General features: G+C 40.4%; 1 protein-coding gene across 2 annotated transcripts in view; it reads left to right on the forward strand.

Moving 5' to 3' along the window:
• Positions 1–288: 288 nt before the first annotated feature.
• Positions 289–27,786, forward strand: part of DGKQ (diacylglycerol kinase theta) — a gene marked incomplete at its 5' end in the record, with an annotated part of 88,794 nt that continues 61,296 nt past the window's right edge. The window contains 2 exons of one of the 2 annotated variants that reach the window (XM_083883116.1): positions 289–502; positions 22,736–22,815. In XM_083883116.1, coding sequence (XP_083739242.1) covers positions 289–502; positions 22,736–22,815 — 294 coding nt within the window. Of the gene's footprint in view, positions 503–2,712; positions 2,777–22,735; positions 22,816–27,786 lie in introns of those variants that run through there. The other variant, XM_083883117.1, reaches the window with a different exon arrangement.

Consider the following 27,786-nt stretch of genomic DNA (forward strand, 5'->3'; position numbering starts at 1 on the left):
CACTCTCCGGCTGCCAGGGGAGGTGTGGGACGGGCGCTGGAGGAGTTTCTCCCCGGGCCGCGCGGTGCAATACCGGGCCGGGCCGCGCGGGCGGCGCTGCAGGACAAGGGGCCGGGCGCGGGCTGAGGGCGCGGCCGGTAGGGGGCAGCACGCGCCGCCCGCCGGCGCTCCGGGCCCCGCCCCCGCCCGCCCCGCCCCGCCCCCTCCCCGCGGCGGAAGCGCGGGCGGGCGCACGGGCCGGCGAGAGGCGGCGGCGGCGGCGCGGAGGGGAGGGGGCGCCCGGCGGGAATGGCGGACGGGGCGCGCTCGCTGCGCGGAGGCGGAGGCGGTGGCGGTGGCGGCAGCCCGGCCTCCAGCCCCGTGCTGGGCGGGCGGAGCCGCGCCGCGGCGGGGGGCAGCAGCCCGCCGGGCCACGCGTTCCGCAGGGTGACCCTGACCAAGCCCACCTTCTGCCACTACTGCACCGACTTCATCTGGGGGCTGGCCGGCTACCAGTGCGAGGGTAAGGCTCCGCCGGGGCGGGCGGGACCGGCCGGGGACGCCTCCGGGGCCGGGCGGGGAGGAAATATTGCCTAAACCCGCCGCTGATAAAAACTCTATTCGTCATTAGTATCAGCAAACTGCAGTACTAAAATCTAATTTTGAAATCTAATGCAAAACCACAGCAGTAAAACACAGTGCTGAAATACAGTAATGAAAATAGCGCATTCCATCACAAAAAAGAAGTATCTAATGGTAGTAATCAAAATTCTGGTAATTGTAATTGTCTAATAACAGTCGTAAATGGCAAAAAATTAAGTCTGAAAACAACAGTAGTGCTGAAAATTCTGCTCCTATTAAAAATTACAGGAGTAATTTCTAATAATAATAATTCTAACAGAAATAAGATAAAATGGGAGCTGTGTCACTGCTGTGCGGTGACAGCAGTGCGTGCTGTGGTCCAGCAGTGCCCCAGCCCATCCTGGGCAGACACAGGGTGTGTGAGCAGCCAGGCCCCCCAGCAGCCCTCCCTGCATCCATCCCTGCTGAAATGCCTCAGCCCATGGGGAACCCGAGACCTCTGTGGAGTTTGGACCTTTTAAACCTTAGCTCACACCAGGAAGGGGAGAAGGAATTGCTCGGTTTCCTTGCTGGCCTACACGGCTGCTGAGGTTCTTGAAAGGAACAAAAATTAACTTGTTCTGATGCAGCAAAATCCAGTGGTGTCGTAGCAGAAAGAGTGGAACTCTGTGTCCTGCTTTAAAGGAAAACAAACACACAACCACCAACAAAAAACCCAAACAAAACAGCACAAAATGTGGTGTCTTCATGAGCATTTGCCGTCCAGCTGGCTTGGGTTGCAGTTCCCAGGCCAGGTCCAAAGAGTCAGGTTGTACAAGAGCCTCATTGTTTGGGTGGGTGTCCGATGAAGCTGTAGGTGTAGAACGAGTACCCTGCAGTTCTTGAAATAGGTCCTGGCTTTTGTCATTGCCAGGGGTAAAGAGAGTGCAGGATTAAGTAAGGTGGAAGCCACGTTCCTGTGTGGTACAAAGCAAGTCTTGTAAAGATGGTTTCGTATTTGCTTAAGTTTTCTGGGAGAAGTGTCGTTCTGTCTGTGTAGCATTAGGTCACTGCTTATCCTAACAAGCAAAAAAGCCTCAAGCTCACAAGGTAATTTCTTTCATTGTGAAAATGCACAAAGCCAGTCTTCTGTGGTCTCTTCCATCACTGACTTAAAAAATGGCAAATTTTTGGAGTCATAAAACTGGGCATTCAGGTGCCAGTTTAAGATCTGAACAGTTTTTTGGTAATGCTAACAGGTAATGCTAGCAAAACATGAAAGGACGAGAATGTCTCTTTTTTTTCTTTTTCCACTCACATATAACTTGCTTAAAGTTAGTGTATTGCTGCAAATTGCATTTAGGATTTTTTTTCCTAGTTTTCCACTGCATTTGATGTTCTGGAACTGTTCCTCCCCTTTGGCTTTTGCAGCAGAATTCAGAATAAGCATCCTTAGCACCACTCTCTAATGGCCATATGCTTATGAGGCACTAAAAGCTGCGTGCTTAAAATATTCCTATTAAAACTACATCTGAAAACTCCACCCCAAACAAGTCACCTCTGTGAGGAGTAATACAAGAGAGAGGAAATACTCTTAAGTTTTCATTCGTTCTAACATTCTCTCCTCAGGGTATATAGGAAAAACCCTGTAATGGCACCTGGCGCATCAGTGTCTCCACTGGGTGAAGAATAAGAATTGACTTTTTGTTTTCTTGTTTGGTTTTGTTTGTTTTTTCTCCTTTCCTCTGTTTTCAACCATCTATGCCTAGAGTCATGTTTGTCTTTCCAGCAACTTACTGCTAAACAACAAATCTCAAAACTGATGGGTCCTTTGCTCATGTGTCTGCTGTTGTCAAGTTCCAAGTAATTTAATAAATGCTAATATGATTTCTTAAACAGTATTTTAAGTAAATTCCATTTAATAGTTACCTCCTTGTCGTATTTACCTTAACTAATGGAGTTTGATCATTGCGCTTTAGAAAGTGATAGAAGGAGTGCCAGGCTGTTAAAACAAAAAAGTAACCCACCCAGTTATTAGAGAAGGAAACACTTGCTGTAGACTTGAAAAACACAGTAGATAATTGCTGTCTCTTTTTTTTTTGCAGAGAGTCTAAGTTTGCAGGTGTAATTGCAGCTATCTTTGGACTCAGTTTGCTAAACCACCTACAAGCTTCAACATGTAGCCATTGAGGTGCCTTTTTCTGAGTGGATTTGCAGTGGTTGCTCTTCCAGATCCGTAGGTTGAGATGTTCGGTGTCCTGATGCTGTTTGTACTGATGTTCCCTGAAGCTGGTTGTTATCAAAACATATGGTTTCCAATATTTGAAGGGAACCAGGCGTGCCTGTGGTGTGACTCTGCCAGTTATTGAAATGAAAGAAAACAAACAAACAAACAAAAAACCACCAAACCAAAAAAGCCCACCTCTTATCTGTCATTAGCTTGAGTAGTTGTATGGCCTAAATGACCTGGATTTGTGTTTTAATTGTGATTGACCTTTAGACCCTTAGAGAATGGCATCTTCTATGTGTGAATGATCAAGTTTGCGAAGCTTTTCTGTAAACTTCATCAACTACTCAGTGGACTGGCATGTGTCCATGTGGCTTACATAGCTGTGAGGCAAAAGTACAAGAAAATGGCATGAATTATCAGAACATTTCTGATTGTGGAGGCCAAGATGGTCCTTGGGTTTTCTCTGTGAATTCCAAAAAAATACATGGAAGAGAGATGCTCTGATGCTCTCCATACAAGGCACAAAGTGGTCTATATCTAATGTGATTGTTGAAAAGTAAGATACTATTTCCCACTGCAGTTCAGGGCCAGACCACTGTCACTAGCACTTTGTATGAGATTGAAGGTACTCCAGGGCAGAATTGCAGCTCTCTTGCTTAGATTGGCAAGGTACTTTTACAAATGAAATTTTATAGGGAGTGCAATAGTCTTCCTGTGTAGAATAGGTGTCCAGTTGTGTCTGAAGATGTCACTGTATTAAGCATCTGTGCACATATTTAGTGTAACATCAGTCGACCAGGCTTGCATCTGTGGTTTATTCACATGTCCTTCCTGCCCCAACAAATCTGTTGTCTGTAAATCTTTTGTAAAGAGCTGTTTTTCTTAGCACTTTGCTATTTGTCGCTGTGACTTCCTTTGATAAGTGTGTATGTATGTGTGACAGAACAAGTGAAACTTGAGTTGTAGCATGAAAACTGCACTCTTACGTTGCTCTTGCTTTCCTAAGCATGGTCATTTTAGGTTTGAGTAGGTTTAAACTTCCTCAAGCTTGGAAAATAAGAGGCAGTGTAAAATGAGGTTTTGTGCATGTGTGTATGCATCTTAAAAATGAAAAATACTAGATATATGAATTCTGTATAAGAAGTGTAAAGAGAGCTCTTGCTGGTGGTTCACAGAAGGACCAAATTCATGCGCTAAAAGGTAGCTAATGGATATTTTATACTGAAGTTTGGGATTAGTTTTAATCACCAATAAAAACATTTCACAGTGCTTTTATTTTACATAAAACACTTCAAGAAAAAAAGTTGGAAGAATTGTGGATCAGTACATTTCAGGGGCTACAGATATTTCCAGTTCTATAAACCTTTCCAATGTAAAGTCTCTTTGGTTTATTTTAGCCAAGGATAGAATGTAGGGGATTTAGTAATAAGCAAGTTTGATTGCAAATTTACAATCATTTAACCATTTTAGGAGCTTTATATCTATATATTTCATTAGAATATTTATGAGAAGCTGCAGTCATGGACTTCTTGGTATGTGTTTGAGCAGATAAGGCACTTGTCTTGATATGAAGACTCTAAGTCAAATAATGTTTTGAAAAACAACATCTTTGTTTTCTGTTTTTGTTTTCAGAGGAGGAGTTGAGGGGATTTCGGGGGGTGGGAGGTTGAATTACTTTTTTAGGTTTCTAAGCAGAGCCTCCAAACTTATTCCAAGATGTATAAAGCTTTATTTCTCTTATTCTGATTTAGATGTTGGCTGACAACACCACAGCTTTTCCAGAATAAAATGTAAACGGTGGATCTGAGTTAGATTTATTCCATAAATCTCAGATTTGGCAAGACAGCGAGAAAGCTGCCGTGATTTATATGGGCATGTCCCAGATAAGGGATAAGCTATGTTGTTCTTTGTTGATTTAGGAGAGCCTGGAGATGTTCAGACAGCATTTGCAGCAGTCTTCAGATGCATATTTTGGACAAATTTTGTATACAGTCTGTTAAATTTAAAGACTGTTCTAATAAAATAGTCAGATAGGGAACGTGTGTTAAAGCTGGGAGTTTGTTGAGGTATGGAAGTAGTAGCAGGGAATGAGGGGACAAGGGGCAATCTCCTTGGACTCTCATCCTTTCTAGTTCTGTTGTTGAGACAGACATGTGAAACATCCTTGACCCTACAGGTTTCATTCAGATCTGTTTTGAAGGAAGTGAGTGATATATGAGAGTCCTCCAAGAGTCTTAATTCTTTCAGTTCAGAAGGAAAAACATATTCTTCCTTCTTGTGGTGAGCTTCACTTGCTTTTGATGCCTTTTGAACTGAAAATAAAAGCTGAAAGAAGGTAAAACCACAATACAATTTTGCTTCTATCCTCCGATCAGTTTGCATTTTCAAGACTTCGCTGCCTTTATTCTTCAGTGGCTTTCTTGTCAGTGGTGGGGCCTTTCTGCGCAACAAGATTTTTGGTTCTGAGATATTTGAGTGAATGTGACTTTGCTGCGTTTAAAACTTAGATGGAGCAAATAAAGACTGAAAAAAAAAAAAAAAAAAAAAAAAAGAAAAAAAAAAACACAAACACCCCCCAAAAGTTCCACAAAATAAAACCTTACACAGAAACTTGACTCAGTTAAGCCGATATACATGTTGAGAAAAATGTCTGGAACGTTGACTGACACATTGAAAAATGCAGTTTACTGGTCTGGATTTGAAGGATAATCCATTTTGTGCTGAAGAGAATTCATGCTTTTCTTTTCCCTGCCTCCATCTGACAGTGCCTCAGAGGAAAATATCACTGTCACCCTCAGTGATGCAGAGAAAAGGACAGGGTGCTTTGTGAGAATGCACACAGCTTTTGTAGCTGGAAGCCATAGTTTGCGTTGATAGCATTAGCCCAGATTTCAGTCCAGAAACTCAATTAGGTAGTAAATAACTTACTGCAGAAAGTGCTAAAGCCTGTAATCCAATACCAAGCCTTGCACAGCACTTTCATGTATCATCTGTGTTACTGCCTCAGTCTGAGTCGTTGAGCAGTGACAAAAGCACTAAGGAAGGTGCTTGTCAACCTGTCATGGTGTGAAATGACTGTGGCTGGTGCTCTGCAGGTTCTCTTTCTAGATGATAATTTATCAAATACACCTTAGACATAATATATTCAGGTGTTTCTCAGCCATCTTTGAGGTTAGTATCCTGGGCTCCTTTTAATCTTGCACAAAATCTTTCGGTCTTCCTCTGCTAAGTTTCTTTCATGCAGATGTGTGGGAGATAAATGCTTGAATAGTTGTTTCTTTGGGGTAAGCAAAAGACAGTAAACTCTAAAGCTTTGCCCATAAAACTGAGCCTTTTAACAGCATTTTGTTTAAAATTTGTTCAGTATTTCAGTCAGAAGTTACCTCAGTACTTAATGGGTAAAGAAGCACTTGCGTGTTCCAATTTTCAGTGATGTGTATGTGCATTTGCTGGGTGCTAATGCAGTTCCTGCTTCAGGTTTCCTTTCTTTTTGGAAACCAGTACGTTTTGATAACACTTCCCCTTGCTCTAGAGATGGCATGCATTTCTTCTTTATAGATCTAGAAGTCTGTATTAACATGGTTTGCTTGCACACCTCTGTCTGGTTACTCAGTCCTCCTTCAGTTTAGTGCTCAACAATTTTTTATGGTGATGATGTTAGTTGTATTTCGATGTTTTTCTGACAATGTTAGTTAATATCCTGATTTTCCGTGTGAAATAACCCCATTAAACAATCACTTTCCATTGACAATTGCTTTACAACAGGGACCATGCTATGTTCAATGGGGATTAATTACCTAGTTATAATTGTAACTCAAGGTGGGGCCTCCTTACATTTACAGCCAGGGGGAATTGCATGCAAGGTTTTTAGTTTTCATTCTCCTCTGGTCAGTTTGTAAAAAATGTTTCTGTTGATTCCACCCACCATCACCACCTATACTCAGAATTATAAATCCAGGGATAAGAAGCTTTGCCTAATTTTTTTTTGTGGGTTCCCTCTAAACAAGGTGCCTTTGCTGGTCTGTTTTCTCCTTTTTTGGTTACATGCAGTTTATATATTGCTTTCCTTCTTAGTATTTTGTAGAAAGCCAGTTCTCTTCCTGATTTTAGAGTACCCTTCTCACATGGCAGCTCTGAATTTTCATTGAACCATGCTGTTCTTGGATGACCTTTACATTTTGGTTATGTCACTGATTTCTTCCAGAGGTGTTCCTAAGTCTGAATTTCATTAGGTCAAACTAACTTCCTTCTGGGCTACTTGTTGCTCAATTATGTCCATCCTCAGCTGGCTCTTGAAAGTACCTTTGGTGAAACTGCTTTTGCAACACTTAGAGAAAACAGGTGACTAAGTTACTTGAATATGTTTAATTTGACTCAACTCAAGTGGGGAAAGAGCAGATTGCGTATTTAGTATGTACACCTTTCTAAAGGATTAAACAATACATGTTGATCAGCTCCTCTTCTTTTTGCATTTTCCCCCTTCCAGCCTTTTTATTTAATGGTAACTTTCAGTTTGTGAGAAGCCTGTTAGGAAACACTCCCAAGCAGAGAGCAAAACCTAACATGTTTATATCATTGTGTGATAAGAAACATGTTGGAAGCACGCTTCTTTTTTTTTTCCTAAGTGTGCCAGCACAGTATTCTTCCTTATTGTTGCCTACTGTTGTCTCAGTTATGGATGTTTGTTATTCAGCAGAGTGTAGTCAACCTCTTACTTCCTGTTCTTATTTAAGTCTTTTTGTTTGCTTAGCTCTAGGAGGATGGGGGTGGGGTTGTGTATATTCATACATATATATATTCATATATATTTATGTAACTTTGTTGCTTTCTTTCCTGTTTAAAATTGAATATCAGTAGTTTATTTGGAAATAATGTTTAGGATTATTAATGTGATGCGCTGCTATCACTCGCCTGCTTGGCTTTTTTTTAAATACCAGTTGTATGATATAGTTGTCATTGCACTTACTATTGTAAAAATAGCATTGTTTAAGATCTAAACCAGCTAACAGAATAAACAATATTGTATTTGACCACAATTTAATCCATCCCTGGAGGTTTTACATGCACAGTACTAGAGGCTTCCTGAATATTTAGCTAAACAGATTTTCTTGTAAGAGATTATTGAATTATTGAATAATCTGAACTTCAGGGGTTAAAATAGGAGCATTGTGTTGTTCTGCAGGGTAGTATTAGGTTATGGTGGCTATTTTCTAGCCACCATAACCTAATACTAAGGAACATCATAATACTAAGTGACATCCAGTTTAAGTGCAACAATGCATAGAAAAAAATCTCAGTTCCTCATTGCTTTTATTTTTGCTTGGCAAATTGTGTCATTTTTTAGTGTCTTGATTTGCTATGGTAAAATTTAGGAAATAAATCTTTCCTTCTTGTGCAATACTTTCTCTGCAGAATGTGAAAATAATAACTGGTAACACCTTGTTAACCAGTGAATATCAGAGTCCAGGGCATCCCTCTGGGCGCCCTGGAAAGTCACAGACCTTGGTAGAGAAGCCTGAGACCTGAGAAAGAGGGTCTGGGGTCTTGCCAGGGGGAGTTTGCCTGGCACAGAGCCCAGGAAGACACAGTCTTTATTTTGGTCCATGAGAAAAACATCTAACAGAGAGAAGAATTGCAAGTCACAAATGTGTGACTGAGAGTAGTGTAGTTATCACCATGTAGAAAGTTTTGTAGGTTTGGGATTTTTAGAATGTAGATGCAAAGGGACAAGATGGTGGAATTAGGGGGTACCCTGAGTTCTTCTTGTTCTCCCTTGGCATCCATTTTCTGCAGTGACCTGGGCACAAGGTAGTTTGATAGGATTGCGTCAAAGTAGACATGACCCTTCTTGTATAGGTGTTAGGCACTGGCACAGAATTGTAAATAAGAGACACGTAGTGATCTATATAAAAGCAGAGCGACCTCCCATCATGGGACGAGTCACATCGTGTCCGAGCTGCTGTGAACATCTTGGTCGGGCACAAAGAACTTGTAAGATAAGAATTAATAAACAACGCGAGAAACCAAGAAAACCAAGACCTTGAGACTCCCTTCCTTCATTCTCGCGCCGAGCACAGACCCAAAGCCTTCAGAGGTCACAAAGAGAGCAGAGGGCAGGAAAAGACACACTCGAACCACCAGCCTTGAAATCTCAGGTTGGAAAAGAAACCAAAAACCCAAGAAGTGAACCAGTTCCTTAAGTAAGTTCAAGCAAAAATACTTCCTCAGGGCTGAAACCATTATGTGATTGGGATCTTTGCCTGGGATCATCATAAATACAGGGAAATTGGTAAGATTCCTCTAAGCATGAGGATAGCATGAGGGAAGACCCTGAACATAAAGTGAAAAGCCTGATTGTATTTGAGATTGTGGATGCTTTCTTTCAGAATAAAAAAAGCTTTTTGTGAGATGACAGATTTTTTTCAGAACCTAGTTAGGAGTGAGTGTAAATCATCACACATACAAATTTGCATGGGAAGCTGGTTGAGACTAGCAATCCTGGAATGCATCTGCTATAAAAAGAATCTCTTAGAATTAAAACAAATGTGTGGGCTGAGCAACAACCTAGGAGAAACTGCTTTTTCACATTCAACCTCTTCTCAAAACAGTATTGATACAGAGTACTGGAAAAGCTGATTTAAAAAATTTTGGATAGTCACATAATTTAAAACTCTCAAGACAGTTTTGCAAGTTTTTGCCCAGATTTTGAGTAGATGCTGTTGGATTTCCCAGTGGCATAGTACAGTGCTGGAACAGTTGTGCCTGGCAGGTGTGCACACGAGGTGTGAGCAGAGTGTCTGCCCTCGCTGCTGACAGTTGTCATTGGTAGTAATAGCAGCCCTTCCAAAAAGGAGTCACAATCCCTTTTCTTAGAAGGGGTTGGAAATGGTGCTTGAAATTATGTTTGATGCTCCAACTGTCTGCTTGGATGATGGGCATACTTAATCCTGTAAACAGAAGATGCTGAGTGAGAAACCTAACACATGATCCAAGATGAGGAGGTGTGAAAGAAAAGATATAATCTTAAACAAGAAGAACCTAAAAGATTCCTGTTTCAATTTCTGTGCAGAAATCAAGTACGGACTTAGATGTTCATATGTTAAGATGTTAACTAACAGCAGCAAGGATTATTAGGCCTTGATTGCCAAATCCTTTTTTTAAAAATAGGCTGAAGTAGAAGGTTAAAATACTATAATGTTAAAAATATTCTTCAAAATAACCAAATATTGTTGTGCCCATTTTGATTTTGACCTCTATTATTTTGTTTTTATTATATTCTCTTTGCTCCAGAGAAGCTCCTGTTTGTCAAATGCCTAGAGATTTCTTGATGCTATTGTGTTTGTCATTCAACCACTTTTTCTTCAGCTGAACCAAATAAATTATTTTAAAACAAAACCATTAGATAGTGGAAATATATTACATTTCTTTGGTTTTACTTTCTCACTTTTGCTCAATGTAACTTTTTTCTTAAATATGCTGTCCTGGGAAACTTTAAGAACCTTTCAGTATGTGTTGAAAATTCATGTGCATAAATTAATAACTGATTATGCTACATGGTAAATTAAGATCAAGTGCTACAATAACTTTGATCAATTGAAAAGACCACACTAAACAACACTAAACTGAGATGAATATATGAGCCTTGATATAATTTGGTCGCTTTTTGGGAAAGTTTTATAGCTATTCAGGGATGAATTTTGAATTTTAGTGTTTATGAACAGAGTCATTTTATCTTGGAAAGTCTGATGTATTTGCCGATGGTATATATAACTTATGCTGCAGGCTTCTGATCTCCAGGTAGATGTAAACACTCATTTTCTAGGAATTTTATATGATCTTAGACATGTGAGACTGTTGCCTTAATTCAGGATAAATATAGTCTTCGATCTCATCAATGACTCAAGCCTAAGTGGTGGAATTTAAATCCTCTCACCTTCTTAAAAGGAATCTTTCTACAATGCTTGAGGTGAATAAAATTAAGAATCGGGATTAAAAAAAAATCATGGAGATCAGCACTTTCAGTTTGCTTTTTGGAAATTGTGCCTTGTGAGTTTTGTTTTCCTGATTCACCACTGTGTGAATTATTTGCCTTTAGTTTCCTGACCATGTCAATACCTTTGTAGTAACCACATTGGAGAAAATACTGAATTACCCAGTTGGCACAGGATTCTATTTCTTTCCTTTTTACATTTTTTGCTCCTCTATTCTTTCCAGAGCTGAGGCTTTTTTCACTCAAATCCTATAGTTTTATACACTTCTGAGTGTGATGCAATTTGGAAATGAAACACTATAAGAATGACAAGTAAAGGTTGCCATGGCAGCTCTGAGGTATCTTGTTTTTTTCCTTGTTTTGTGTTGCTAGGAAGTGTTGAGATGCCTAAGATAATCCAGGGATTACTCAAATTAAAAGTGGAAGAAAATTTCTCCTGGGGTTATGTAGATTAATAATGAGACCTATGTTTTAATTATACCCAACTTTTCTTGGAAAATTGGAACTGTGCTGTGGAGGTATGTGGGTGTTTCTGTAGCTAAGCTTAGCAGTGATTTTTCTTCTAGTATCTTCAGGATTTTTTATTGTATTTTTATGTTCTGTGTTCAGTTTTTAAGAGGCGGAAGAGGGATTGCAAACCTCCTGTCTGCTGGTTATATCACTGAGTGGAAAAAACTGGGTTTTCGTGAAATGCTGCCTGGCTCTCCTTGATCGAGTCAACATCTTATGTGTGTTTTGGAGGGAATTCTCAGTTTCCCTCACTGCTAAGGGCACAGAGCTAACTCACTGAGTCCCTGTGTGCATGGGATACATGGGGTTTACCTTGTGTGTCACGGGTGATATGCCCCATAGGTGCAGAACTGGTGTGTATTACAGCTGGTGTGTAGCCTGTAATGTTGAGAATATCTCCAAGTCATTGGGTACTGTGAGAGTGTCCAGGCCGCTGTGTCAGAATCACATCTTTCTGCCAAAATTCTGTCATAGCTTATGAAGTCCTACTGTGCATTAAGTTCAACTAAGATCCACCTTTTTTATTTAAGTGTAATTTGAATTCTTCTTTTTCAAAGTTGGACATGCGCTACTGTCATTTCCATTTTATATGTGTGGAGGCATTTTGGCATAAGTATGTCTAATGTAGCAAAAGTGTTAACAGGACTGTTTTTTTCATAGGAGACATCTGTATTGTTACTGAGGAGGATGACACTGACATGGCAGTGTGTGGAGTTAGTTGTGCTGTACTGAGTAATGAGTGATAGTGTTTCAGGAGGCCACACGTTTGAGGACTGGAATCTTGCAGTGTTCATGCAGGGTGCCTAGGCATGATCCTCTCATGAAGCCACCAAGTCCAAGGGCAAGGTGCTGCAATTGGCTAGGGACAATCCCAGATAAAAGTACATACTGGGAGAAGAAGTCAGTTGACAACAGCCCTGTGATGAAGAACTTGAGAGCTGTCAAGGATGAAAAGCTGGACTCAAGTTGGCAATGCCAGATCCAAGCACATCCTAGACTGCATCGAAAGCAGTGCGGCCAGCAGGTCAAGGTAGATGATTCTGTTCCTTTACTCTGCCCCTGTGCAACTCCACCTGGAACACTGCGTCCAGCTTGGGATCCTCAACACAAGAAAGACATGGACCTCTTAAAATGTGTCCAGAGGAGGATCATGAAGATGATGGAGTACCTCTGCAGTAAAGACTGTCTGAGAGCTGGAGTTATTCAGCCTGGAGAAAGGAAGGCTTTCAGTAGCTTAAGAGGAGGTTATAAAAATGAGGAAGAGGGCCTTTTTACATGGGCAGATAGTGACAGGAAAAGAGACAATGATTTTAAACTGAAAAAGAGTACCTTTAGATTAGATGTTAGGAAGAATTTCTTTGCCCAGAGACTGGAACAGATGGCCCAAAGAAACTGAACACCTCATTCCTGAAGATGTTCAAGGCTAGGTTGAATAGTCTGCTAAGCAGCCTGGTGTGGTGAATGGCAGGATGAATTGAAACTACATGATCTTCAAGGTCTCTTTCAGCCCTAACCATTCTATGATTCTATAATGAAGTTTTTGTTGCAAGGATGCTTGCAGTAAATCTCAAATTAATTTACTGCATTTTCCTTTAAATTGAGGGCTGGATCAGTCCTCCTTGTAATTTTTGTTGTGCTGTTCTGAATGCTGTAAGCTATAGCTCGTTGTTTTGACTATAGCTCTTTGTTTTGACCAGTAGTTGTCAGTCAGCTGGACAGTGCTGATAAACAATTGACAAAGTTTTTCTTTGTAAGGCATCACCCTGAAAACAGTGACTTGGAGAAGCTGTTGCAAACAACAGCTGCAGGATGGTAAGCATTTATGACACTGGTGTGCATGCCCTGCAGTACGTGGTTCTGTGGTCCAGCTGGATCTTCTTGTTCCTCTAGTTTTAACCATTTCATGTTTCTCTGCCCTGTCTGTCCAATTTCATTTACACCTGCTGCCAAGCTGGCACATCTCTGCTCCAGCCACTGGCATTCAGTTGATTGCATGGGCACGCTGCAGCAAAAGACAGGAGGCACCAGCTTAAGACAGAGCCAGGAGAAATTTCTGTTTGCTAAATGGTCTTCAAGAGGCTTTTAGTGGTATCTGGTACTTGATTTTCTTATCCCCATGGCATCTTGCTGAAACTATCAGTTGGGTGTCATTGGAGGACCTTTTTCTTTGAAGGTTGTTAGGATCTACAGCCTTTCACTGCATGTGCAGGGAGTGTGATCAGAGGTTTTTCTGTCAGCCTTCGAACTGGCTTGACCCTTTTTAGCTGTGTAAAGGCTGCGGTCTGGAAAACCTGGGAAAAAGCCACAACTGTGTTACATGGTCTTGCATCTGGCTTGTGTGGGCAACCTTCGTCTTTTTGCCTGCACAAAAGAGCTGCTCAAGTGCTTAATTGTTTGCCTTCAGACAGAAAGATTTCTGTGATTCAGAGACAATTTCTTTTTGGACTCCTGCCTTCAGCATTCCCAAAGACTGCTGATAGCCGGTATGATTGGGAGCCTGCTGGGAGAAGAGTCACAGTCAATGGTCTCTTGCTCTTACATTGTTGGTGGCAAAAACTGTGTCCCTTCAGGTTCCCTATGCAACTTCACTTTGTTAGTGGGAGGCCTCTTCCTCTGAAGGATCTCCTTTTTTGGAATTGTCAGGAGATGAATTGCTGAACTCTTCCCTGATATAGCTCTTTTGGAGATTTTTTGTTTTCCATCAGTGGACCAGCGCCTTGTCCCACAGCACTGTCCTATCTTTGGCTTAATCTTCAAGAAAAGAGAAGGTGTTGGTGCTTTCTGGATGTGAATGCAAGTTTGAGACTAGTCATCTTCCATCTCTCTGAGGAAGAAAGCACTCTTAATACTAGGGACCTGTTCAGTAACTAAAACTGTATGCTTCTGAAATTCTATGTTCACCCTAATTTTGCTGGTGGAAAGTCTGAGCCAGCTGTCTTTCAAGAGGAAAAAAAGTAAAGTCTATGCAGAACTCACCTTTCTCATAAAATTTCACATAATAGAATCACAGAATAGTATGGATTGGAAGTGCTCTTAAGAATTACCTAGCTCAGCTCTCCACTCCCACACATCCTGCGCAACAAACAAGGACATTTTCAACTAGATCAGGTTTCTCAAAGCCCTTTTCAACTTGACTTTGAATGTTCCCAGAGATGGGGCATCTGCCAGCTTTCTGGACAATCTGTGCCAGTGTTTCACCACCTCTATCATATCAAATTTCTTCTTTACATCCAGTTCAAATCTACCCTCTTCTAGTTTAAAAGTGTTACCTCATGTCCTATTGCAATGGGCCCTGCTATCTTCCTAGTATGCCCCATGTAAGTGTTAAAAATCTGCACTAAGGTCTTCCTAGAGCCTTTACTTTCCAGGCTGAATAATCCCAGTGTCTTAGCCTTTCAAAGGAGAGGTGCTCCAGCCATCTGATAATTTCTGTGACCCTTCTTTAAGACCTGTTCAAGTGTATCCATTCTTTCCTTTGCTGAGGATCTCAGAGCTGGATGCAGTGTTCCGGGCTGGGTCTCGTGAGAACAGGGTAAAAGTGCAGAATCACCTCCTTGGACCTCCTGGCCATGCTTTCTCAGCTTTTTATCCACTAACATCCCCAAGTGCTTCTCAGCAGGGCTGCTCTCTTTCTGTTCACATCTCAGCCTATATTCATCTGGGCTGTATCCTTATTTACCCTACTGTACAGACTGGAGAGAGAGTGAACTGCAGCATCTTAACTGGAGTGGATATACCCTTCTTCTGTGTATACACACAGCTGGTAGGATGTCTAGATTTTCTGATGGCTGTGGTTATCACTGAGAAAAGCCTCTTGACCAAGTGGAGATGACTTTTTTTTGCTGCTGTGATGTAACTTCTCTGTGCAGTTATTTTCTCTTTAGAGTGCAAAGTCTTGGTGGGACTGAGCATACAGCGTAGATGCCTTTGTCTCTAGCTGTTGGTGCTCTGGCTTTTCCTGCTTAGCAAGATCTAAGAAACCCTCTCTGGGCAGAGTCAGGAGATGGGAGGATGGAGAGAGTTCTGTTTTGGCAGGTGAGGTTCCTTTAGTTCATTTGTCAGTACTCGTTTTACAGTACCAGAAGGATGGAGAAAGCAAGATACCTTGTTGTAGGCTTCAGAGTATTTTTACAGCCTTAGGGGTGAGAGAGTGAGAAGTGCTGAGATTGCAGGTGCTTTGAGAGGCTGCTACAATTCAAGCAAACCTACTATAACCAAATGATTGATAGTTCAAGTATATTGCTGAACTTACATGGCTGTTTCTTTAATAAGTAGCTTGTCTTATTTTCACTTCAGTTGTTACTTTGTTATTTTCTACCAGCATATCTGAAATATAAGTGAATAGGAATTCAGATGTGCTGCCATGCTGCCTTGAAGTTACAGAGGTCAGATGCTACAAAAACATTTTTTGGAGTATCTGTTCCTGTAAAGAGAGGTATTCTCATGCAGATAATTCTGGAAATACAAAGTGTAAATTCACATTGTGTGGAGGCAAACTGCATTTTTATCAGATAGAGTATATACTGGTATCTCCATTTAAAGCAGAAGCAGGTAGGTATGACAGGCTAGTTGACAAGACCAGCGAATCCTGGAGAGAGAAAAGAGCTGTTGAATACAGGTGATCTATAAGGATACTCAGTAGGTGTCTGGAAAACCTTAACAAGGTTTTCATTTGGATTTTCTAAGGAAGAGTATTTACAGTGTGGTTTAGTTGAACTTTAAGACAAGCAAAAGCCTGAAGTTTCTCACCACAGTGAGAAAGGAGGGTCTTTTGAATGCTTGACTTATTAAAGATTTCAGAGATTTTTCCATTCCTCTCTCACCATTGCTTGAAATATTCTGGGAAGACCAAAGCTTCTAGTGACAGCTTTCCTGGTGACATTTACCAAGCATTGCACAACAGACTTCTAAACTTAAACTGGGCTGTGTTTTTATCTTGTTTGTGTTTTGAGAGAGCACACCAATATTGCATACAGGTCTTTGCATGTTTCTGCTGAATTGGGAAATAAGCTGGTGAAGTCCGTGTACTGCATCCAGCATTCCTTTCAGTGAATAGTCACAGTATTCAGACTGGCCTGTGGTCACAGTTGTAAACAAAAACGCTAAATGCGTCTGTGTTGGCAAGCTGTTACAAAGGAAAAGTATCTCAAAGCTGTGTAACAAATGTAAAAGTTGAATCCCACAAACTTACAGTAAAATTAAAGTGTTGCTTTTAAGTTACTCATTAAAATAGTGACTCCTCCACCAGCTTGAATGATCTTACCTGGATAAGCTGTCTGTAAGTGTTTTTGGTATAATTTGAGAACACTGTGATAGAAAAAAATAAAAGTATTTTTCTCCAATCTGTGACTAATTAGTCCATGGGCATTTTCCAAAAGCTATTGTCTTTGTACTGTCAATAGATCTCTTCAGTGAAGGCAAAGGCAGTCCTGCTGAATAAAATAAGCCTGCTTGCACACCAAGAGTAACTTCAGAATGGAGTGATAAAGCCATTGAAGGAGAGCGGCAGATTAAACACGTATTTTGGCTTCTGTTGTGTCAGGCACATGCTATGGAAGAGCAGGCAGAGCAGAGGAAATAACCTACTTAGTTTTGACCAAAATAAAACTTTTTTTTGAAAGAGTTATATTGATTTAGGCTGAATTGTCTTGGTGCTGATATGCCCTTTAAGTCCCACTGATTCATTGTTTGGAAAGTAGAGATTGTTATTGTTGTCTTGCATAACAGCTTTGAAGCTTTTGGTTTACTCCCTGGCTTTGCTAGATTTCTCGTTTGTTTTCCTCTGTCTACAGGCAGTTGTCCTTCCTCCTTCTGTCTTTTAAGCATGCTGCAGTAGCTGTGCCTCCTGCAGTGGCCATCTTTGCCGTTGTGTCCCTGGGGGACTTTTATTAACTAATCTGGTCAAACTAATTCTTCCACATTCAGCACTTCTGTACCTGTCTTCTTCCCCAGGCACTTGTCAACAGCTTCTTTATATAAGCCAGTGATGCAATTTCATGACTAGGAGTCCTGGCAGAACCAAAGTGAAAGCTATGACATCTCTGTGAATGATGGCAAACAAAATGGGAATTTTGGAAGACCTTCCAGGTTCTGGAGTAAAACAGTTTGGTTTGGTGATCCACCAAAAGGCAGAGTGCTCGACTATGCTTCAGGGCAACCCTGGGGGTATTAGCTGGACTGAATAAGTATTTGCATCTTCTTCCTGAATAAGATGGACAATAAAAGAACATCTTGTTTTCTCATATTCTAGCTGTGATTGACAGTGCTCTTTAAAAAAGCTGTTTTTTCAGTTGCTAAGCACTATCTTGTTTTGTTTGAGGTTTTGTTTTTTTTCAGTGAGGAGAGGGGTGAGAATGACTACTTGAAAGACTGCAGTGCAGGTGAATTCCAATGTTTCCTCTTGTTCTGGATTGTTGAATGCCTTATATAAGTTAGTGACAAATGGAACAAAGATTCATCATAATTGCATCTGTTTAAGAGAAATATTTATATTGCTAGAAGTAGTGATGGCTGTCTATTCAAATCACTAAGCTTTACAGAAAGCCTGGTAATGTTTTGAGGGTTTAGTTTTACTATTAATTATTTCATTTTGATAAAAGCAAGATGTATGCTACATGATCAAATTTATAATCTGGTGTATTGACTTGAAGTTAAAAATCTTTGGTTTTGGTAAATTGTTATGCTTTAGCAAACTGAAAGTAGTTGTGCTGATTTACAGCATGTGAGAATGTGACTGTAACTCTTCAGACTGTGTAGTCAGATGTAGTTGTAGCACACTCTTAACAGTAATGCTCTCTTTACTGGAGCTACTGAAAATGAAAATTACTGGAAGTATTGAAAAGAAATTCAATAGTCTCTGCTGGAATGAATTATCTCTCTGGAGTAAATGGTAAGAGCCATTATTCCCTCTGTAGTACCTGTTGCATATAAAACATAGCCATGCTTGCTGTGAAGCACGAGGCTTGAACTGCAGTGGCACATCCTTCTGCCCTGAGGAAACTGCTGCCAGGCTTCATTTGTTGCAGAGGTTGCTGCTCTGTTGCACCAGGTGAGAGGTAAGGTGAAAAATGACTATGCTGTCACCTTCCCAGGGGGTCCACTGAATCCCAGCAGTTCTTTGGGTAACAAACTAAATCCTGCTCGTGGTGCTTGTCGTTCTGGAATTCGCAGCCATGATATGATTGGCTCTTGGAACTCTGTGCTAGCAATTCAGGCTCTGGCTGAAGCTACCACAAGGTGCATGTCCTTTTGCCACCTGTAGGAAACTGAACTTCTCGTGTACATCTCCTGGACTTCTTGTGTACCCTTTTGTGACAATCAGAGTTTGGGGTAGTTGTGGCTTGCTGCAGTCTCATTACAGCTAAGTCTGTAAATGTGTGGTGGGAAGTGTTAAGGGGCATGGTCCTGTCATTTCAGAGACCTGCCAGTCTTTGATTGGTGGAAAATGTTGCTTCTTGCAGCTAGGACATGTTCAGAAGAAAAAAGGGTGTGACTACAGATGAGTTTCATTTGCTGTGCAAAGTACAGTAAAGGGTTAAAGACTGTCATGTGAAAAAGGCGGGTGGAGAGTCTTGGGGTGTGAAAGTTTATTTGTGAGTACAGAGAGACACTTCAGAGTAAGAGTTAAGTTACATTTTAGATACCTGATGAGAACTTTGTCCATGTGTTTCCATCCTTTGCTTCATCATTTTTAAAAATAGCCTTTTTAAGATGATGTATTTGGAAAGAGATATTCTATAACACTTGCAAACATCTGTTAAAAAAACCCAAATTGTTCAATATTTAATCTGGTAGAAACTTTATTTTATTTCATCCTATAAAATTTTCATGTGCTTAGGAAGATACATACAACATTCACCTGGCCACCCGAGTCAAGTGCCAGAGTAAGCTGGTAACCATAACCACAGCCTTCTCTTGGCCTTGCTTTTCTGAGCATCTTAGTAGAAAACGGATATAAATAGATAGACAGATAGATACATATAAAAGATATTGTTCATGGAAGGTTCCCCCTGGAACTGAAAGTTGGCGTTCACAGCGTGTGAAATGCTAAAATAAAAACACACTGACTGCATGCCCAGGTCTGGATGTCAGCTAAAAGCAATAGAGGGAAGCAATGAACTCAGTCAAGGCTGCACATGGATTTGTGGCAGTGCGGGGCTTGTGCTGCACAACTCTTCCATTAACAGTCCACAACCTCCTCTATAAAGGCCAGTAGTGAGATGAGAGCTCACACTGACACCAGCTGCTGAGGATTACAGAAGTATATTTCAGTCTATCATTTTATTGCTTGGGATGGTTGAATGTGAAGTGCTGGTGATGAAGGGGAGGAAAAGTTCTCCTACAAGCTGCTGAGTCTTTAGTCTGCTTTTACAGATAGGCAGGAAAGGATCTTAGAGTTGTAATGGTGCATCCAGGGAAATACGTTCACATTGTGTAATTGTCAAAAAAAGGCAACTTGAATGCTAGACATTATTAGGAAAAGACTGGGGAGGAGTGGCACAAAAGCCACCTCTGTGCCACAGTATAAAATCAGCGTGCTGTTCCCTCTGTGCAATTGCTGAGCTGCTGCAGAGTGTACAGGTATCTGATGCAGGATTAGATCTTGAATGTTTTCCTTTCTCTGTTTTATTTTAGTCCCTTTGTAATTCTTTCATATAATCTATGTACATTTATAGGGCTTTTTGTAGAGAACTGTAGAGATTTTCCATTTATGTAACACTTCTACATATATCAGGCCGTCCGTTTGAGTAAACTCTCTATAAGACAGGCTCTTCTTCCAAGTCTTACATTTAACAAGATGCCTCAGAGAATTACTGCATTTAATTTAGTAGTATTTATATTCACATTAGTAAGCTGGGTATGTTCTTTAATGCATTGCACTTAAATTTTTCCCAAAATGAAAAACATAGTGTGCTGTCATAGCTGGGAAAAAGAATTCTGAGTTTCTAAACCGTTTGTTACTGATTTAATGTTTTGTTTCAAAACCAAAAATAAGCCCTTCAGTCAACTAGGTCATTTAGTAATCTGTAACCTTTGTTACAAGATTAGAAGAAACTTTGCAGGCACTCGCTGGGAGTTGAAGTTGGTGAAAGTGAGCAGAATGCAAGCAAGTTATGGCAGTCACAAATTATGCCGAGTCAAATGAAATTATTATTTGCCAAGTTGTCCAGGCAATATTGAGGACCTGTGGTACTGTCACTTTATGTCAGAATATGACATGTTCCCTTGTGGTGACTCTGTGACAAGGCTGAAGCAGTGTGTTGTTTCCTGTGAGTTACTGGGTGTGCTTGGAGAGAGAACTGGCTGCATGAACTCCCCTTTATCTTCCAGGACCTATCTCTTCTTGGGAGTCATCGACAGGACCTATGGCAATGATAATGTTGATGGCTCTGGTGCTCAAAACAAGCTGCAAAACCCAAGCTGATGGCACCCTGCAGTGAGGACAGCAGGAGGGAATTGCTGGAAGAAGTAGATAGTTACTGCTGCTTGTAGTACTGGAGCAAGTTAATTGAGAAGTAAAAACGTGAGGCAGAGGGGGCAGGAGGTGACTGGCAGGAAAATAATCCAGACAAAGGAAGATTAGAGGAGGGACTGCAAGTTACTTTGCAAGTGCTTTTGTTAAGATCAAAATTAGTGCTCTCTCTGGGCAGATGCACAGTAAGCCTTGTGTTGAACTGATCACACTTCCTGGAGAGTATCAAATCCATTTTGTTCTTGTGTTGATAATCCTTTTTCCTCTCTAGAGAGCAATTTGATAGTTCTATTTATGAAAATGTTTAGCAAATGCAAAGTTAGACTCCAGTGTTAAAGATAAAAGAAAAAAATAAATAAAACCTAACATGTTAAAATACAAATATACAAATAAATTTCTGTTTGAAAAACACCAAAACTGGATTATGGTGACTATTTTCCCAAAGAGGAAACAAAAGTAATTTTTAACACCTTCTAGAGTTTTCCTCAGGACTGAGTGGCCTTTTCAAAAGGAGGAGAAGATTTTGTGTTATATCTGGTATTTCATGAGCAATTCTCACCCAGCTGCCATTTGCATGGGACACTAATACATAGCTAGGGGCCTACAGGGCATAATTCACTGTTTTCTTCTTCCTACTTTTGGATTCTTCTTTGAAGCCTGTCTTGAGGACACAGAGAAAAATGCTTATGTGGAAAAAGAGTGACATATTGGAGGGTATAAATAGCCATTGTTTTTCTAGGAAGTGTTACACAGCTCATGAGTTCCAGTGTTCCCAGCTTTTATGTCCTGCCTTGCTGGGGAGGTCTGGAGGGAGATGTTTTCTGTTTCTTTTCAAGTGTATGTTGGAGAGCTGCTGGTTGTACGTTGCATGAGTTGCCATGTGTATACATGGCCTTTATTAAAACACCAACTCAAACAGAATATAGTAGGAAAAGTGGCCCAGGAAGTGATGGCTTATGGGCAGAGCCTGCTGTAAAGCCAGATCTGTACTCCATGTGGACAGGGAGCAGCACTGTGATGCCAGTGGCCATTGGGCTGTAGATGGGAAGTTTGAAGCACTTGGAGTGTTGTCAGATACTTGTGAAACTTAGAAATGCTTATGAAAAGCAGAGTCGGGAAAACCCCTGTGTACAGCAAATTGCTGCTGCTGGGTGATCTTCTGCCATGGCACTAGGAGAGGTCAGAGATTCCACTCAAGAGATCAGGACCTGAACATCTGTCCAAGGCTTTAAGTTTGAACTGGTGGAGAGTGAGTCTGAAAGAAAGAGGACTCTAAATCCTTAGCTGCATGGCTTATTAGTTCCTAATTAATCAGAGGTGGTGAGAATGAAATAAAGAATCCCTTGTTTTCTTCACACAGCTTAATGTAATGCAAATTCATGGTAAGAAGCTGTGGAAAATATCTCCTCCATGAGAAATGATTTTTAAAACACTGTCATCCTTGAAAGCGTGCTTTGTGGAGGTTGGATGGAATTATAAACCTGTAATAAAAGAAATAGTTACTCTTGACTTTCAAAGCTGCCTATAATTGGTGACCTTGAATTTTGTCTCATTCATCTGTTACACTTAGTTTGTTAAAAATACTTTGTGTTCTCACATTTATACATTTCTACATGTACTAGCTTGTAGAATAATTCACTTGAAAACATGTCCTTCTACTTTGGCTACATCAAAGAACTGTTTTACACTGTTTAAAACTTTTTTTGAAATTTAAGAATTCATTTTGATGCTCAGAGTGTGGGAGGACATGACTTGCAGTAGGTTTGTACTGTTCTGGGATAAACTCTCCTTCCTTTTCCATTGCCAGCGTCTTAGTAGCAAAACAACTTAGAGTTCACACACTGCTCAGTTGTGTACATTCTCAATCCTAGGGGATAGCAAACATGTTTAAAAAGATGTATTCCTAATTTGTTTTATTTTGTTTGATTGTCTGTGTTTCTTAAAGTGCCTTGCTTGTAAAGAGTTGCTCACGGTTCTTATTTTATTTCCTCAGTTTGCAACTTCATGTCTCATGAAAAGTGCCTCAAGAATGTCAAGATACCGTGTTCATGTATTGCTCCCAGCCTTGTAAGGGTGAGTAAAGAGATACTAGCTTGTCTCTTCCTTGGGGTAATACCACACACTTATCACTAATGAACATGGTGTCGTATAGCAGTGGGGTTTTTTCATATCATAATGCAAAAATTGTATTAGTCATCATTGAAGCTTTTATATCTGCTCACAGGCAAAGTTACACTTCCTTTGAAAAGTCTGATGTGAGCAATTGTAGATAGTCTGTCTTTGAAGATCAGTTATTTGCATTCTTGAAACATTACTAGATGTTCTTATTGTGTGTCATTACCTGGAAGTCTCGCAATATTGGAGGGAATGACTGATGAAAACTGCACCATGTGTCATAAAGATGAACTGTGTATTGTTGGGGTCCAGGACATCCCTTTGGATGACCTGGGACCCGAGAAAGAGAATTTGAGCCCTGGACAGGGGGGTGTGGAGCCGGTCCAGGGGAGTTGGAGACCTTGGCACAGAGCCCAGGAAGACACTGAGTTTGATCTTAGCCCATGGGAGAAACTTCCAGCATTAGGAGAGGAATTGCAAATCACCAGGAAGTGAAAATAGTAGAACATGCAAAATTCAGTAGTTTTAGGATTTTTACCTTTATTCTAAAGGTAAATGGGGGACAAGATGGTGGAATTTGGGTGGTACCTCGTGTCCCTCTCCTTCTTCCTCGTCCTCCATCTTCTGGGGTGGTGATGATATAAGGTAGTTGAGTGGATTGGGTCAAAGCAGAAGTGACCCTTTTAGTGTAAGCACTAGGCATTGGTACAAAACAGTAAATAACCTACACATAGTTATCTGTATAAATGTAAGGTGACGTCCCATCGGGGGGCAGTCGCCTCGTGTCTCAGCTGCTGTCCGGACCTCGGCTGGGAGCGGAGAAAAACTCTGAGATATCAAATAATAAACAACATGAGAAACCAGAAAACAAGGCCTTGAAGACTCCACTTCTTTGTACCAACGCGACTCAGGGCTTTTAGAGGGCCAAGGACTTTAAACAACTTGAATCTTGGGTGAGAAGACCAACCCGAGAGTATATATCACCAGGTTTTTTACAGCTATTACATATTAAGCTGCTCTGCCTAGCTAAGGAGCTGTGTTTGTCTTCTATTGATTGCTGCATCTTAAGAAGCTTCATGTTTATTGTGTCTAGAGAATAAAATTGTTGCATTTTAAGTATAGGATTTGAAAGCCAAAAAAAGAGGGCAGGACTTCAATTCATTACAGTGAGTCAAAAATTATTTTGATAAGTAATAAAGTACTTGCTTGCAGATGGCTTGTGACCTTCTCCCACAAGACTTTATGTTTAAGAGGTTGATTCAAAGGGTGTGGAACATGAATCAACTTTACAGAAGATAAAAGGATACAACTAAGGTATTAAGAAGCTAAACTGAAGAGAAAACAAAGTGTGTTATCCACTTGGGGAAAGATGACAGATGAGGAACAAAAGGGGAGAAGGACATAGGAAATTTACTAGAGAAGTAGTAAAACATTACAAATACCTTAAGGAGCCACAGGCAAAAGTCGAATGAGACATGGCTGTAAAATCAGTCATGCTCATTACAGACCTTGCTGACTCAAAGTACATTTATGGGCGTACATTGTGTAGACCTATGAAGGGGAGCTGATTCCGTTCTATGTGTCATAAAATGTTTTACAAGTTCCTTTTTGTTGTGGAAGCCTGTGTAGGGGGTCAGATGTGGAAGTTTGAAAACAACATGCAATTTGAGTTACAGGGATTGGATAGAGAGAAATTACCCATTGGTTTTTCTTCAGTATGCTTTGTCTAGGTAATAAAGCTGCTAGGCTTTGCCAACACAAAATTTTGCTTTTTCTCTTTTTTGCTTTTCCTTTCATCTTATGTACCTTTCATCTTGAGAGGTGTCAAAAAGGTGTCTAATACATAGAAATTTGCCAATGAAACAGTGAGAAATACTGCTGTAAGTCTTAGAAACTACATTAAAGAGACATGTTGGTAGTGAGAAATGCTTTTACTAAGAATTAGCATATTCTACTGTTTCAGTATGCTCACAATCAGTCATTGTAGCAAAAGGAATAATGAGTCAGATGATATGGGTATCTACAAGGGCCTTTAGGGGGATGACAAAAATCCACCTGGAAAACAGTAATTTTATTCAGAGTGTGGGTGTTGTAAACATTAATGATTCCTTCTTTTGTGGACTTGCTCTGAATTTAATTCATTGTTCAAAAAAGTATTTGTTCTTTTGCTTTTATATGGTAAAAATCCTCCATTTAATCTTACTAATGTTCCCATCTACACCAACTGTAGACATCAGTGTAGTTTTTTTTTCTCTTATGTCGGTCCCTGTAATCTATCTGCCCCAAAACATAATTTTTATCTTGTGATTTATCTGTAAACAATAAACACAAATTGTACTGCACAGTGAGGATAGCTATTTGGTGGTGTTAGTCTTTGAAACCTTTGCAGTTCAGCGTTGCCGTGTTTAGCTGCGAAGAGTCTTCTGTGTTTTCTGTCTTGAGTTGTAATGATTTTATTTTGAAAACTCTGGATTGTACTGTTCGTTCTGGACAGTCGTGTCCTCCTTGATGTGGTCATCCAAGTTGCATTAATCCTGATCAGCTGTACAAGTGAAGTCTGCCATATGGGAGATGTTGTTTTGCATGCAGGCTCTGTCAAAGCAAATACCAGACTTGGCATTTGCGTAAAAAATATAACAGAGTGAAAAATAAATGACAGCCATTTATACAATTTGTGGAAAGTTTATTTTCCTAATCTCTCCTTTCAGATTATTTATTTATTAAAAGATCTGACGTAGGAGGGAACAGTGGTGGGATTTTTTTCTGATAGCTCCTTCAGTTATGTCAATATTCAGTATATTACAGAAATGAGACTTTTTTTTTTTTTTTTAACTAGCCTGGATTTCATCTAGAGAAGATGGCATTTGTAAAAGCTCATCAGAATGTGTGTCATTGGATACTAAGTCAACCCATCAGAGAATAATTTTTCAGCAGATGTTTGGTGGAAACTTTTTTTCCTGACAGTAGGGTTTCCTTCCCAGGGTCAAGTAAAGGCTCACAAAGTCATAAGCATGCCACAACTGCATGCAGCCTCAGATGATTCTTGATTAATTCATTCTTAAGGCTGACCTATGAATTTTTTTAATCTGTTGTAAATCACTGTCACCTGAATTTAGTATTCCAGAGTGGATCCAGGTCATGATGTTTCTAAACAAGCCTTTGTGGATCAGTCTTCTGAAAAGTTTGCAGGGCATATGATTTGTTCCAATGATAAAGTCTCAGCAACTTTTTTTCAAATTCAAACTCTCTCTTTCCTACATTCCCATAAGTATTTACCTACTTTGCAGTACATATTTAAAAAAAAAAAAGGGAGGAAGGTAGGACAAAAAATAATCCACACCCAAACACCAACACAAAACAAAATCACAGTAAAGACAAAAGCTTTTTGGGGGTGAAATGTGAAGTTTTGTTTTCCCTTCTTAGGCTGGAATTGAAGCTGTATTGCAGCTGTGTAGAAGTGTATATGTATTTTTTATATAACTGTTCTTGGAAAACTAAGTTGAAATGAGATCAGATGAAGAATGGTTTAGTGATGTTCAGCATTTGCTATGCTTATTTTTCCTTGTTGGTGTGTTGGTGCATTGCTCTAATGGTTTCTAAACATTTCCATTTTAAGAAGGTTTTAAAGTCTGCTCATGAGGCTTTGTTGTGTGCTGTCGTTCTTAAAGCCAGGTTGTCTAAAATGGGAAAATGCTTGTCTAGGTTATCAGCTTCTGAATCTTTTCCTGCTAAAAATAAAACTTTCCTTTGTAGGGAAAGCTGTATTCATCAGCTGGGGTAAGGAATGGGAGGGCTGTGGTGCTTGCAGGTGTCTCTGCTCTTGTCTGCTGACCTAAGTTTCTCCCTCTGGTTGCTGGGTTCAGCTGTGTGCAGCGTGGTTATTTGGGTCAATAACAAGGATCTGAAAGTAGAACATCTTTCTGGGTTGGCCCACAACAATGGGATGAGGGTTAATGGTTTTAAACTAAAAGCAGATGCATTCTGACTGGATTTAAGGAAAGAATTTTTACGATAAGGGTGGTGAAATGCTGTCACATCTTGCTCAGAGATGCGGTAGATGCCCCATCCCTGGAAGTCTTCAAGAGCAGATTGGACAGGGCTCTGAGCAACCTGATCTAATTGAAGGTGTCCCTGTTTTCTCCACATGCATTTGGACTAAATGACTTTTAAAAGTTCTCTTCCAACCCAAGCTGTTCTGTGACTCTGTGATTTTATCTGGGCCCTTGCTGGGTAGCACTGACCACACTCTGTCAAGAAGATCTCTCTCCAGCTCTCCAGCACTTGACCTATGCTTGTGTTGCTTCAGCAAGGCTGTTGCTCGGAGACAGTCACATGGCATAATTTAGAATCCAAATGAAGGTTAAAATTGCTTGCTGGTAATCTTGGCAATGCACCAAAGTTTTCTCCTTTTTCTCCCTGAAGTGGAACCTCAGAGTTTAAGGGAAGGAAGGGCTAGCTCCTCCTAGTTTGTAAACTCAGGAGAGTTTATTATGCTCTCTTGAAACTTGATCTGAACTCCCAGATGAGCTCTGCAGCTGTATCAGTGACTCTTCAGTTTCAGAAGCATTATGGGATGTCACTGTGTTTGTTTCAATTCTTAATCTTTGTCTTGATAAAAGGACATGGACATTGATTTCCTCTGCAGCAATAGAAGCAAGGAGTGAGTGACTTTTGGATTTAATTTTTTTCTTTATAGTACAAAAAATACTAGGCCAAGCAACTCTTAATTGCAGGGGAAAGTTTATACACAAGCCTTACGTTTGAGTAGAAGTATAATATAATTCTGGTTTGAAATAGTATAGGATGCAGTATCTATTGCAAAGGGTCCTTGAGACCTTGGAGCATATAAGGCCAAATGAACTGTCACAGAGATCTGTAGGATGAAGAAAAATAATCATGTATATAGTGGGATAGCGTATAGATGTGTGT

This window comes from Zosterops lateralis, assembly GCF_965231275.1.
Source record: "Zosterops lateralis genome assembly, chromosome: Z".
Lineage (NCBI taxonomy): Eukaryota > Metazoa > Chordata > Aves > Passeriformes > Zosteropidae > Zosterops > Zosterops lateralis.